We start from the raw sequence: 15,291 nt of genomic DNA on the forward strand, positions 1-15,291 counted from the left end.
TTTTGAACTCTAGGAAAATGTTCTACTCATTGGTATATGAATTACATGCTGACAGTTAAGCAGCTGCATCATCTCTTGAGCACAGTGGGTCATTTTCACTCTCTTCATAATGTGGCAGTTGCTATTTCTAGAGCATATAGTGTGAGTTACTTAATCACTCAGTAATTACTGAAGTATGTAAAATGGCAAAAGCATACATTTTGTTTATGTATTTTGAAATGCATAAAAACTGTCCTGTTCTCTTGCAATTTGTATTACTCTGCAGAGAACTTCTGTTGGCTGAGGGAGGCATAACCTTTCACTGACTGAAGTTATTAAAACCAGGCTGACACCCAAGCCTGTGTGAACAGATTGGAGGGGGGAAAAAAGGTTTGCAAGAAAAAAAAAACAAACAAAACAAAGTTCTTTAAAAGTAGAATTTCCTATAATTGCAGAATAAGTATATGAAGCATGGAACTAACTCCAACAGTTTTTCTGTGGTTTTGGCTGAAGAACCTGTAGATAACTGGCTTTTTTGGGGGGGTGGGATGGAATGTACAGGTCAGAGTAAAAGCTAGACAGAAGAATTGTCATTGCTATTCACAGAAATGTAAAAACTGTGCTATAAACCTAATCTCTTATCTTATACACTAACCAGCATGAATGTTCAATAAATTCAGAAGCTAAAACCATTTTTACTTAAGTGCTTATAAAATGCTGAAGTGGTAATTTGAGGTAATGAGGTGAAAATGTTAAATTGGTCTAGTTAAATTGGCATTGGGACTGTCCTGTTCCTTGTCTAGTACAGAACATGAGCTATGGCTATTTGTTGATTACAACACTGAAACAAGAAGTGCAAAGAAATAGAAAGAATAAACAGTAAGTTATGCTATACTCCTTATCATTTTAGAAATACTAAACACATAAATTTGACAACATGCGTGTAGGTTCTGAGAATGGATGGATTACACATCAAACTAGGGATAAGATGGGCAGCTGGGATCAGAAAGATCACAGAAAGTATTTTCTTGTTTTCAGCACTTTTCCTGTCAGGCAGTACACAAAGTGTAGCAGGCTCTCAGGTTTGACCTTGGGAACAGTGGAGGAGTCAGAAAAGGAGAGCAAGAGGACTTACCTGCTGTCACTTGTACCACTATCCATGTAGCTTCAGCATGGTTTGAAACTGGAACAGATCGTTCCAAGAGTGCCCTCTGTGGGAGATGAGTGGGCTTAGGAACGCAGATGAGATGGCACCACCACCAAAGATGTGGAAGAAGGACTAGGGTATCTTTTTTTTCCCCCAATGCTATTAGCTGGCCTGAAATAAGAGATTACCTGTGTGTCAGAGACTGAAAGTAGTTCATGCCTCAAACATTGATGTAAAGTTTTGCTCTTGATAAAGAAGCTGCAACCGAAGAAGCCTCCCTGAAGAGTGGGACTTTGAACTGAAAGTCAAACTGTTGATTAGATAGGGGGAAATACATTGGTCAGTCATTTCACACTGAGGGAAAGGCTTGCATCCACAAAAGGCCAAAGCCACCAGCTGCAGCTATCCCCGGGTGAGTTTGGGGTGGGGGGAGAGCACAGCTCACAGAAGCCAGGTTTACACAGATTCCTCTCAGCCGCGGGGGGAGAAGGAGGTTTTGGGTGCATGGTGCAACCTCTGGTGAGAGGCAATAAACACCCATCCATCCTCCGTTACACAAACTGGCCCAGCTGTGGAGCCCCCAGCCCCACAGGGCACATCCAAGGGACTTTCATGTGAGAGGCTTGGCCCCACAGGACTGCACGTGGTGCAACAGACCCAGAGTCAAGGGGACACGCCCGGACATGCCCACCCAGCCTGAGCATGTACACCCATGGGACTCTGTGCCTTTTGGGGGACCTTCACCACCAAGAGACCAGCTGGAGAGGATCAATGAACATCGCTGGGATCCACGGAGTGGTGATATTTTCCTTATTCTGTCCCTGTCACTCTTCCTGTCCCCCCCCACCTATCTTCTACTTCTTTCTTCCTTTCTTTCTTTCTCTCTCATATTTACCATCAAATAAAACCTTTACTATTGTTACTGGCATATGGTCTCGTTTGCACCTTAATTCGGACAGAGGCATTTCTAAGAACCTTAAAACTGGATCATAACCCTATGGCAAAGGAGGACTATGAGATAAAGGCACAGAGATCTTTGCTGGATTGTCCCTTTGGGGAGCAGCTGCTTTATGCAAGACAGTACAGCATACCCTTGAAGCCTGTTACTTGAAGATGCAAGCTCTCAGCATACTAAAGAATATACACATTATCCAGATTATTTTGATTGGAATGTGCTAGTGTTACCAAATACCCACACCTGATTTCTGTAGTCAGTATTACAGACTCAGAGTAAAGAGTACTAATATCCTGCTTGCCAAAAGAACAGACAGATTTAATGTAATGGAGGCATAGGACTGGAAGAGCTGCTTAATTATTTACTGTCATGATTGTTCCCGTCTTTGTGGTGCCAACATTCAGATGATATTATTTGCATTACGCTGTTATGGGCCATTGAACTATGAAACACAAGAGATTAACAAATGTGAAAAACAACAGTTAGGATACTTTGATTCTTATAACCGCAGCTATTAGAAGATCTTGCCATGCCTATCTCTATCAAACTGAAGAGCTCTTACTAAATTTATGTTCCTCACCAACTGGTACTAGAATACAGTCAGGTCTTTCAGTTTTTGCTGCTAATCTACGCACAGTGGACACATCGATTTTAATTTTTTTTTTTTTTTTAGATGTGTTCGCTAATCATTACAGGTCTTGGCGATATTTTTCCCAAATGCTGAATGTTGAAATAAATGCAGCAACAAGTGTAGCAGCGTACAGGGGAATACAACTGCGTGGGAGTTCCTCGGGCCTGGGGGTGCTCCGGGGAGCTCTACTGCTCAGCGAGTCGCCCACGTTCTCCTCAGCCGCTGCTCCCAGAGAGCGCCCCAGCCTTGAGTTACGGACTCGGAACCATCTCTTGCTCCGTGTCGGTTCACCGGTGCCGCAGGGCTTTGCCCACCGCGCGCTGCTTTACAGCAGGGCAGCGCTTCCCCGGGCATCTTTGCTCCGTCCTCACATCCCACCGCAAGTCTGCGGCTACTCAGAGAGAGGCGCAATTCCCAGGGACGGGCGGGACACCCCGGCACGCGGGCGAGGGCCTCCCGCTGCCTCCCTTCCTGGCACCGCCCCGCGGGCCCGGCTCGCCCAATCACAGCGCCTGCCTCTCACCCTGCGGCATTCTGGGAGTTGTAGTCCAGGGCCGGCAAGCCCACGCGGCTGGGTAGCCTCGACGAACTGCACTACCCAGAAAGCTCTACGGCGGCGACGCCCCGGGTCGGTTTGCCCCCGAAGGCGGTGACCTGAGTAAGGTAGAAGGCGGGGGTGGGCCAATAGCAAGCCAGGGCAGGGCGGCCCCGGGGCTCGCGGCCAATAGGAGGGCGCCGAGAGCGCCGGCGGGGCGGGGCGGCGGGTGCCGGGCGGTGCAGGGCGGAAGTGGGGCGGCGGCGCGGCCCCGCCGGTGCGTGAGCTGCGCCCCGCGGCCCCGCGCGTGTGGGGGCTGGGGCTGAGAGCAGCGCCAGAGGAGGCTGCTCCGGGAGCAGGCGGCGGGGCGGGGTGTGCGAGCGGCAGGGGGTAGTGCTGGGAGGGAGCCCGGCGTGTAGCCGGGCGGCAAAAGAGCAGCTCAAGGTAGGGGCGTTGTGAGAGCAGCGGCTTGCGCGCGTGTTAAGGGCGTTTCTCCTGTCCCTGCAGGTCTGGGAGCAGCCCGGACTCCAGCTATCCCGAGATGGCTGCTGGGGTGCCTCCCGATGCGCTGGGTCGGCGGGTCTTCTGTGGCACCGACTATGGGACTGTGCGCTATGTGGGCAGCGTGTCTGGTACAGCAGGTAAGCGCCACAAAAGTAATAATCTTCACATTTTATGGTTGTTCTCGAGGTTCTACTCGTGTTCTTCTTAATTAAATAACCCAAATGTTGCCAAGTAGAACGAGGCAATTTACAATTTGATTTTTCCTCATTGTTCTTGTGTAAATATGGCAATTTCTAATCTATGTGGGGTTTGGGTTTTTTTTAAGAAGTCAGAGTTGTCAAAAGGAGTTTAAGAAGTACTTTACAGTCTTTTCCTTGATCTCTGTGCTGGCATAGTCAGGGAAGGTAAGAGGCAGCAGCAGCAGATCAGCAGACCAAGTACTCCTTTGATAACATACTGTACTGGGTTTGTGTGACAAGGTTCTGATAGTGACAAGGGCTACAGTGGTGGCATCTGTGAGAAGATGGCAGAAGCTTTCTCCGTGTCCAACAGAGCCAATGCCAGCAGGCTCCAGGACAGACCTGCTGCTGGCCAAGGCTGAGCCCATCAGCAATGGTAATTACACCTCAGTGAAACCATCTTTAAGAAGGGCAAGGAAAAGAGACTCATTGTACAGAAGTAACTGTGGCCAGAGAAGAGCTGAGTGAGAATATGTGAGAGGAACAGCCCTGCAGACACCAACGTCAGTAAAGGAGGGGAAAGAGCTCCACACTCCAGAGAGGAGATTCCCTTGCAGACCTACTGAGACAGGCTGTTTCCTGGCAGCCCATGGGGATCAACAGGGGTGCAGAGATCCACCTGCAGCCCATGGAGGAGTCACACAGGTAGATGCCTGAAAGGAAGTGGTGACCCTAGGGGAAGCCCACACCAGAGCAGGCTCCTGGTAGGTCTTGTGACCCTGTGGGGTACTCACACTGGAGCAGCCTTTTCCTGAAGGACTATACCCCATGATAAAAAAAGGGTTCCACACTGGAGCAGTTCCAAAGGAGGTATACTGTAGCCCATAGGGAGGATTTATGTTGGACAAGTCTATGGAGGACTGTCTTCTATGGGAGAAACCCCACACTGGAGCACAGGAAGGACTCCTCTCTTTGAGGAGGAAGCAGCAGAAGTAAGGTGTGATGAACTGACTGTAACTCCCATTCTCCATCTCCCTGCACCACTGGGAGAGGTGGTGGGGAGGAGGTAGAGCCCAGGAAGGAGTGAAAGCTTGGGTGGGGGTATTTTTAAAATTTTACTTCTTTTTATTCTACTTTGATTTTGATTGGTAATAAATTCAATTACTTTTCCCCATGTCAAGTCTGTTTTGCCCATGGCAGTAATTAGTGAGTCATCTCTACCTGTCCTAACCTCAACTTTTGTTATATTTTTTCTCCCCTCTCCAGTTGAGGAAGGGAGTGACAGAGTGGCTTTGGGTGGGCACCTGATATCTAGCCAGGGTCAACCCACTATAGATATTTAAATTTATGGGATGATTGCTGGTGCTTGGAAGAAGACTAGCCCTGCATACAGTTCTAGAAGAGGCAAGAAGGATAACCAGGAACTGTAGACTCATTAGCCTCACTTCAGTTTCTGGAAAGATCTGTAAGCATGTTTCCTTGGAATCCATTTCCAAGCCTGTGAAGGACAATATGGTAGTTGGGAGTATTTGGTACTTGTAAATAAGAACAACTTGTGCTTCACAAGTGTAATTACTTTCTATGATGATTTGACTGTGAATGTGGATAAAGGGAGAACAAAGGATGTAATATTTCTTGACTTTAATAAGTCTTTTAATAGTGTCTCCATAAAGAATCTTACTTGGAAGCTGAAGAAATATAAGATAGGTGAATGGACTGTTAAATGAGTTGAAACTTGTCAAGTAGAAATGTAATTAATTGATATCAGGTAACGAGTGAGTACTACAAAAGTAAATGCTGGGGTCTGTATTGTTTCACATATTTGCCAGTGACTTGAGTGAGGAGCAGTGTTCACCCTCAAATGGCTGCTGTGATACAAGTTAGAATTGCAATCCAGATCAAGCTTTATGAGCTTTAGGTTTGAATCCAAAAGATTCAAGAAGGATAAATTTCCACATCTAGTATTGGCCAGGAAGTACTGGCAACTCAGAGCCTGTTGTAAAGGACTTGGGAATTAAGTTGGATACTGTTATGAAGATGAGCTGCAGTGATCTCGTGTAACAAGCAAAGATACATGTTGCACTAGGTTACCTCAGAGTGAAGTGATGAACATGGCCTGCAAGTTAAAGGAAGTTGTTGTCCCTCTCTGGGGGCAGGGGTTCTTAACAAGGTTGCACTTGGAGTAATGTATCTGGCATGGGACCATTTCAGTTCAAGAGGGATGCAGATGAACTTGAGAGGATCTCAAAGGTCTCCTCCTCTCATGAGGAGTCTTGGAGGACTGCCAGAGTGATTAAGGGCACAGACCATACATGTTTTGTGAAGAGGTTGAGGGATCTGGGCTTGGTTAATGTGGTGAAGAGAAAAAAAAGTGACATCCAATGGCTTCCTGCAGCTGTTTGATAGGTGGTTACAATGATGGCAGAGCCTAGCTCTTTTTACTAGTACTAGATTATGTAATAAAGGACAACAGCCACAGCAGGAAAATCTTTTCCATTACAGAAGTGATGCAGCACTGGAATATGCTCGCTGGATGTCTTGGAATCTTTCTCTCCTTGGAAATTTTCAAGGTCTGGCTAGGTAACAGAGTACCTGACTGACTGGTTTTAGTGCTGGTGATAATCTCCTGCTTTGAGAGAGAAGATTAGGCTAGGTGAACTGCAGAGGTTCTTTCCAACTGTGATTTCTATGGATATAATGCCCTAAATTTGAAAACGTATCTACCATTTTTTTTCAGGAATTTGGCTGGGCGTGGAATGGGATGATCCTCAGAGGGGAAAGCATGATGGCAGCTATGAAGGAACACAGTATTTTAAGTGCAGGTGAGTTGATTCACAGCATTGGCATGTCATGCATGGTGATGGAATGGTCATGGGAAAAGGCCCTTTGGCGATTTTTAGGGCAAACCCTTCTGTTATCAGTTGGCCAGTATTAAAAAGATGGTAATTCTGAGTACTCTGACTAGCTAATCTGTAGAGGCTCTTGCATTGATATCAATCTAGTTAGGGTTTTGGAATATAGTAAATACTTAGAAAATGCAAGTCATGTTTTCAGAGGTATGTTATAAAATGAGACTTTTGGATGTTAGTAATATTACCGTTAGTAGGTTTTAGACCCTTTAGTTAGAAAATCAATAGTTTCTACTCATCTTCATTAGGTAATTCGGAACTGAAATATTGGTCCATATTTAACTGTCTCAAATACAGTTTAGATTTGAATTTAAGATGGCTTGCATGTATCTTGTTAAGGGAAAATACCAATTTCCTGTTAATGATTTGGGCTATATTTGTATCACTAAGGAATCGTTGAATATGTTCACTGCATTTAGTACATGCAAAACATGGTGCAGCTGTGTGGGGGTTTTAAGTATATGCATGCATTACTTCAAAGTGTAAAGATTTGAGCACTTAACATGTTTGAAACTGCAGAATACAGGACTCCAGGGTGGATATTAACTGCAGTAAGTGGTTGATTTCTATGCCAGGAGACATGCAACAGCTAAAAGTTTGTAAGTTAAATAGTAACTGGATGAATTAATAGAAAAAAGTCATTAACAGCTCTTAATTACTGCAGACTGCTAGCTCAGTAAGTTCCTGAGCATTGATGTGGTGAAGGAGGAGAGAACAAAATCTATTCTTTAGAAAAATAAGTAAAGAAGAAAACGCTCCCCTGTGGGGGCTGGATATTTTTTCCCTTGTATCTAATAACAGTAGAACAAGGCTTGAGGAGGCTAAGCACACTTAATACAAGAGAAAAATTCAACATTGTTGGATTTTTTGTTTCAGCTAAAGAATTGGAAATGATGGTTTTAGAGCAACCATGTCTCTTAAATTAATATATTAGTGGAAGTTGCTTCCTAAATGCTTTGAATGTAATTGAAACAGTTTCCAAGTTGAAGCTAGCTATGTTCTGCTGTAGGAGAAAAACATAGAAATAATTGGCTGACCATTCCAAATCTCTCTGGACAGAAAAAGCAACTGAATACTTCATGAATGTTTTTCAGAAACTTGACTGCTTTACATTTGTGTGTATATGATATTTATATACATGTGTATAGACTCTTGGGTTTTTAGCAGCCACTAGTGTGCTTCCAGGAAATGAGATCTCAGATAGTAATCTCAATTATTGATGGAAAGATCAATGTTTTGAGTGAAGCTCCATACCCATAACAAATGTAAATGTTTTGGTCTTTAAACATGTCATTCTTACAATACCCGTTCTTTGTACTCTGCTTTTTTCCAATCAGAAAAGGTCCTTCTGGAGTCTAAGAGAATACACAGTTCTAGCAGTCCACCATGACACACAGACATAACTTCCTGTGCTCAGGCACATTTGTAGTTCTTGTACTGACTGTGAAGATGTAGGCAAACTTAAGTAAAAAATAGTTACCTTATTTTAGCAAAAAAGAATGCTAAAAAACAAAACCCTCCCACAACTTAAAACATCACCTCTTTACTACTACTGATTAGGAGGGAGTAATGTTTCTTTGTAGATGTATATACACATTTAAAAAAAAAAAAAAAAAGTACTTTTCACCTTACACCTTATCATGAGTATCCTTTGCCTACTTTGCTCCCTCCTTGAATTCTGATAAGCAGAAGCTGCTGATCAAGTAGGTTATACTGTAAACAAATGCAATGAAAGAACATTTTAGAATTATTTTTAAGGCAATTTGGAAACTAACTGCTTTTAAAAATGCATCCCTCAGAGTGACATTTGAAAATAAGATCATAAGAGGAAAATAAAACTGATTTTGAGATTCTCATTACCAGAGAATCTTCTTTCTAGTCCTTACTTGGAACAGTAGGTCTGCTTACAGCTCTGTGTGATCTCTATAGTAAGTTTTTTGAAAACATGACCTAAACTTTCATGTTTCATGGCAGTAAGTTTATCTGGGTCATATATTATGTGGTGATAATTGAACTTCTTAAGAATATGAATACCAAGGAACAAAACAGCCATACTTCAAATTATGCTGACATCATGAGCCATGTTCATCAACCCTGTATCAGCTAGAAATGGCAATGCACAATCTAGTGGTATTTTTGGGTTTTTTTTTTCTGTGGTAATAGGATCTTGTTTCTTAATAACTGAGGAAGCTACTATTTTTGCTGTCAGTAGTGTATAATGTAATTAAATTATACTCTACAGTCTTTCAAGAGAAATGAGGAGTAATCAAGCCTTAAAACAGTGTTAAAATTTGTATACACCTTTTGAAACATGAATATGCTTTCCAATAGGTTCTTGTCCCACAGGCCCATTCACACGATTGTATGCAGGTGCTCCCCTGGGAAATGTGGGTTACAAGCACACCCCTCCTTCCCTGGGAATGCCAGTGCCTTAGCCCCACACAATTCCTGAAGGATGCATGGGTGCTCCAGCTGCTGCATCCTTGCACTGCTTCCTGCAATTTGTTAATGCACCTGCTGGTAGAGAGCACCTCCGAGGCCACACGAGCACGCTGAGATGTGGGGCACGTGTTGCTCCTCACGATGTCTGTCCTTGCTGGGCCCAGGCTCACCTCGGCATCTGACCATGAGGCAGCTCTGTCTGGTGTAGGCAGAGATGTGCTGCTGCTGGGGTAACTTTTGACAGCATCAAGCCAGGTTTTGACTGCTGCTCTGGTGTACCTTTTCTTTCTCCCCACAGTCACAGATGTTCTGTAACTGTTCTGTTCTGTTCAGGCTTCTTTTATGCTTCCTGTCAAGTGGAGTGTCCCCCCTGCCCCCATTAATCTGGCAGAAGGGTCATCTTCCTCATTAGCCCTCCTGGTCAGTCAGTTTTGGGTATTCCATTCACTCGGAGCATTTACATAGGCACTGCTATTTTAGCAGCTGTTTTTATCCCTGCTGTTTTGCTGGGGAAGATGTGTGGATCCTCCAGCAGTAAGCGGACATACTTCCCTGCTTATGTCACAAGATAGGCATAACATTCTGCTGTTATCACAGCAATTACACACATTTAATCACACATTTAGGGTACTTTTAGTTATAGTTCTCTCTCTGCTAGAGAATATTTTGTTCTTCCCAGATCACTTTCCAGAGGAATCCTGATATTTCAACAGATCTTGTAGAAGTATTGACCATATTGAAATTTAATCCCTTTTCACAGTTTGAGTTTCACAGCAGACCAGAAAAATGGAAGAAAGTATAGTAAAGCTTGTTTCTGTGATGTTTTCAGCCTGTCAGAATTGCAGTTGCTGCCCAGATCTTTGTGTTGTTTTTTTCCCCCTTTGTGTTATTAAGTTTTCTTCTGATGGGAACTTGGACTTTTGTGTATTTGTGTAGTCCTGAAATGCTGAGTCATCCACGGCACCAGTTTTTTCCTCTTCATTGAGTTTTATAAGTTGTGTATAGACAGCAGTTGTGACCAATTTTATGTTACTGTTTTGGAATTTTATTTTCCTGCCCAAAAGAACCATAGAACTGTTTAGCTTGGGAAAGACCTTTAAGATCATCAAGTCCATCAACTTAACACCACCACCATGTTCACCATTAAGCCATGTCCTCAAGTGCTATGACCACATGTTTTTTGAACACTTCCAGGGATGATGACTCCACCACTTTCCTGCGCAGTCTGTTCCAATGCTTTACAACCTCTTCTGTGAAGAAAATTTTCCTAATATCTTTCTAAACCTCCCCTGATGCAACTTGAGGCCATTTCATCTCATCCTGTCACATGTTGCCTGGGAGAAGAGACCAACCCCCACCTGGCCATAGCTTCTTTCAGGTTGGTGTAGAAAGTGAAAAAATCCTGCCTGAGCCTCCTTTTCTCCAAGCTAAACATCCTGAGCTGCCTCAGTCATTCCTCATAGTACTTGTGCTCCAGACCCTTCACCTGTTTCACTGCTCTTCTCTGGACTTGCTCCAGCACATCAGTGTCCTTGCTGTAATGAGGAGCCCAGAACTGAACACAACATTTAAAGTGTGGCCTCATTGTGCTGAGCACAAGGGGGACAATCACTGCCCTAGTTCTGCATGGGGATGTTGTGACCCCAGTGCAGGATGCAGCACTTTGCCTCGTTGAACTTCATTCAATTGGTCTTGGCCCATCAATCCAGCTGGACAGGGATCTGTCCAGATCCCTCTGCAGAACCTTCCTGCCTTCCAGCAGGTCAACACTCCCACCCTGCTCAGTGTCATCTATGAACTTGCTGAGGGTGCACTGGATCCCCTTGTCCAGGTCATTGATGAAGATGTTGAACAAAACTGGTCCCAGCACTGAGCCTTGGGGAACTCCACTGGTGATGAGCCGCCAGCTGGATGTGACTCCATTCACCACCACTCTCTGGGCACAGCCATCCAGCCAGTCTTCTACTCAGCAAAGAGTACACCCATCCACACACACCACAGGAAGCCACTTTTTTCAGGAGACTGCTCTGGGAAACAGAGTTTAAGCTTTACTAAAATCTAGGTAGACAACATCCACAGCTCTTTCTTCATCCATTTAGCAGGCCCCCTGGTCACAGGAGTAGGTCAGGTTGGTCAAGCAGGACCTGCCTTTCAACAAATCATGCTGGCTGGGCCTGATCCCTTGGTTGTCAGGGATGCATGATGGCATTCAAGATGATCTGCTCCATGAAAGATTTGTTTATATTAGATTAGGCTATTTTTTCTTCAGGGATGACAGATTTACCTCTGGGAATATCTACCTACAGCACAAACTCTTCAAATACAGGAGAAATGTCAATATCATTTTAGTGTCCATGAAAAAAAAGTGATTTCCATTTTGCAAAGGCAGAATGCATTCTTAAGATTCCTGAGAGGGTTTCAGTTAAGAAGTTTTGTCCATCAGAAGCTCATGCTCTTTGCTGCCAATAGAACTGTGTTGAAACAAAAGGTTGTCCCTAACCACTGCTCTAACATGTCCTGTGCACCAGCAGTACCTTAAGATAGCATCTAAAACCTCAGATGTCTTTCTTTCCTTGTTTTGTGGAAGCTCAGAGTCAAGTTTCATGTCTGTTTCGCTAAGGTAAACTTTCAAGAACTTGATGTACTTGCTCGTGTTTGCAAAGCTTCTTCTGTTCAGTCAGGAATTTGATACGCCATGGCAGGTTAGTGCTAGGTGTCATTTATAAGCATTATTTGGTGCCATGGCCTGTTCTAAAACTTGAAGGATTTTCTTTACTGCAGTGTGTAGATTCTTCTAATGGAAGTTTTGTCTGTTGAATGCTTTCCCCTAGAAGGAAGAGATTTGTTCAGGGCCTATGTAGAAAAGACGTGCATGGGTTCAAACAGCTCCATTTTATGACACCTTATGAGCCTTGTAGTGCATTTACTCCAGTCATGATGATAATTGCCTGGAGCTGATCATTGCAAACAGACGGTACTGGGCAAAGAAGCCCTTTGATCCATGTTTGCTGCCAAGGCTGATAAAGCTGACCTCTTCTCTCTGTGGCTCAGAAGCTTCTGCAGTCAGACAGCTCAAGTGTGTAACTGTTACAATTTGTGTACTCCTGCATTATTCTTCAGTACTTTCAGAGAAGTGTGTGTGTGATATTTTCCTAGCATATGAAGAGCTATCGTGTACCTGTAATGATGAGCAGTGCTGTGACTTTGTTTTACATCAGTAAAGAATGATGCCAAATTTCCTCCTTAATCAATGGAAGCTGACGGCTAATCTAAATTTTAATGAATATCCTTGAAGTGCCCTGAGCATGCCAGCAGATGGGTTGTATGCTTCAGGCTACTGAATCATGAATAGGAAGTGTCCTACAAGATGACTTTTGAGATTGGGGTCAACCTCTCTATTCTAAAAGTCAGTAGGAAATGTCAGTATTAGCTAGAGCCAGCTGCTTGCCAGAGCCCCACTTGCACATATTCCACATTTTCTGCTTTTACCACTTTATTTCCACACAGTGTTTTGTTCTGCTGCAAGACAATTTCCATACATGAGAACAAAATCCTTATTCTCTGACTTCTGGGTGTTCAGCTCAAGTCAGGTTGATTAGTAATCCATAGGTTCTTCCATCTCATGATATGCGTGCTGGATGACTCTTTGGATTAGGATTTATCTGTTTAGTTCCCATTTATGGAGACTGGTGGCTAATAGGTGTGTTTTTGCATGAGTCCAGGTGCTGTACATGATTTGTTTGCTATGTACATACAGCTTGTACAGTTCATATGCCCTAGTAGGAAATTTAATACAGGCAGTGTGTTTTAGGGAAAATGAGTTGCAGTGACCTCTCTCCTTGAATACACAATAATTTTGCCTGGAAGTAGGTTCCTATTGCACTTTCCTTTCCTGTCCTTTGTGGCAGTTCCTGAAAAAGTAGATCAAATAAATAGACTGGAACTGAAAAAGAAGTTTAGGCTGTGGAATTTATTTAAATATACATTAGGTAACTCATATTAGCATGCAGATTAATGGGAAATGATAGCAACAGGAGAGAGAAAACCTATGATCTTATGATCAAAACAAAAAGAGAAAGGTCTTGAGAGATAAATACACTAAAATTTTCCTGTAGCTTTAAATGACAAGGGGCAAGGTAGTTCCTCTACTTTTTTTTTTCCTAAGGAAAGAACTGTCTCCTGCACAGAAAATGAGGAAGGAGATGCCAGTAGAAGTGGTGACCTGAAAGGACAGAAATGGGCTTAGGAATGGATATGGTGATGGAGAGGCTCAAAGGTCTTGGCTATGCCAGGTCTAAATGGTATGACAGGAGGGATGCAGATGTGAGGTTCTAGATTAGCTCTGGCCAGAGGGTTGAGGACAGCAGAACTATTGAGTGCAAAGGCATGGTGATGACAAAATGGGGAGAATTGAGGTGATAGGAAATTGGACAGTTGTTAGAATAAACTTACAGCGGGACCTAGTGTGAATTACAGTTAGACAGGAGAACAAGGATTTTTTTCCAGAGCCCCAAGTAGAATCCTGTACTATCTGCCAGATGTGAAGCTGTTTGACTTAGTTAAATGCAGAAGTGATACATTTGGAGGCAAGAGATGTTCTAGTTCAGGTCGTAAAAAGGCAATCTACTGTTTTAAGAAGAGGTATTAAGAAAGAATCACATCATTTTTATGTTTGAGGAAGTTCAATATTTAAATCAATCAAGTGCTTGCAAGCTATGAAGAATTTCAAAGGAATGGGAGAAAAGACTGGATTAAAAATGTATTGAAAATGCTTATCAAACATGAAAAGTACACACCAGGTTGACATTCTTTAGGAGTTTACTGTTCTGCTTCTTTGCAATCATTGCACTCTAAACTTAGTCACTACAAAACTAGACTGAAAATATTTTGAAAGTAAATAGTATCTAGTTTCTACTTAGGTCCTTCTTTAGGATATGAGAGTAGAAACATTAATGAATGAAATTGGCACAGGAAATTTCCAGCACTGATTTTTTAGCAAAAATGCGAATGTATGGTGCCCAAGCTATTCCATCTACTTGTAATAGGTCCATAGGATTCAGGGCCTTTAGTTACTGGCTTTTTCTATGAGAATTTTGAACTTTGTAGCATTGGTGATTTATATTATGGTTTGCTAATTAGCTACTTGATGCTTACATGCTGTTTTGAGAAGTTTTATTTACATAAGTGGTATCTTCCTCTTGGGTTCTTTCCTACCAAAGCCTGTCATCTTCTCAGCTTGATGGCACACAGGTAATCATAGCTTGCAACTTTCTTCCTGCTGTTTTCTGGCTGATGCTCCTATCAGACCCTGATCTGCTCGGTGATACCATTCCTGTAACTTTTCTCTGCTAGTTCACCCTGGATACTGTGTTTCCTTGCTAACTTTGATAGAAAATGTCAAAGCAATTGCATGGCAAGAAACTGTCAAGGAACAAAGTGTTTTCAGTGCTCAAGAAAAAACAAGAAACTTCATAGGACTGTGTTGAACATACATTATTAGTGGGATATTTCTGTTGAATATTCAAAATTGTTACTAAGTTGGTATCAGGATTTTTGAAAGTTTGAGTTTGTGTAAGAGTTCTGAGTGCTACAAGTTTGTATGTTGTGCCATTTGTGTGAATTGAAGGACAAGGTTGCTTTCTCTTAGAATTACAAGTGAATTATGCAAGAGAAATACAATGTAGCAATCACTATTCTGAGTATTCCTTAGGCTTTGGTAAGACTCCAGGCACATTTATTGTATGATTTAGGTTACTTTGTGTCTCTCTGTAGGTAGAACCTTCTTTTTCTGTAGAACCTGAGTTCATAATGAGTTTGGAAGTAACAGAGCAGTTATTTTTAATAATGGCGCTGACCCTGTAATTTTGATGTGTAAGTACATTTTGGAGAGCTAGTGCTCCAGTTGTCATGGTATCTCACAATGTGAACTTGTATCAAGTACTATCAAAGATACTTTGAAAGTCTTACTTGGCTTGCTGGGAGCAGTGATGTTTACAATTAGCCTGTAGAA

At 42.9% G+C, this 15,291-nt stretch overlaps 1 protein-coding gene across 3 annotated transcripts in view; it reads left to right on the plus strand.

Moving 5' to 3' along the window:
- The window catches only part of TBCE (tubulin folding cofactor E), a 52,327-nt gene that overhangs the window by 21,585 nt on the left and 15,451 nt on the right, over positions 1-15,291 (plus strand). The window contains exons 1-3 of one of the 3 annotated variants that reach the window (XM_069010300.1): positions 3,480-3,524; positions 3,755-3,888; positions 6,668-6,752. In XM_069010300.1, coding sequence (XP_068866401.1) covers positions 3,789-3,888; positions 6,668-6,752 — 185 coding nt within the window. In that variant the 5' untranslated portion in view covers positions 3,480-3,524; positions 3,755-3,788. Of the gene's footprint in view, positions 1-3,479; positions 3,525-3,754; positions 3,889-6,667; positions 6,753-10,548; positions 10,660-15,291 lie in introns of those variants that run through there. The other 2 variants (XM_069010299.1, XM_069010301.1) reach the window with 2 other exon arrangements.

The sequence above is a fragment of the Aphelocoma coerulescens genome, chromosome 3, assembly GCF_041296385.1.
Source record: "Aphelocoma coerulescens isolate FSJ_1873_10779 chromosome 3, UR_Acoe_1.0, whole genome shotgun sequence".
Classification (NCBI taxonomy): Eukaryota; Metazoa; Chordata; class Aves; order Passeriformes; family Corvidae; genus Aphelocoma; species Aphelocoma coerulescens.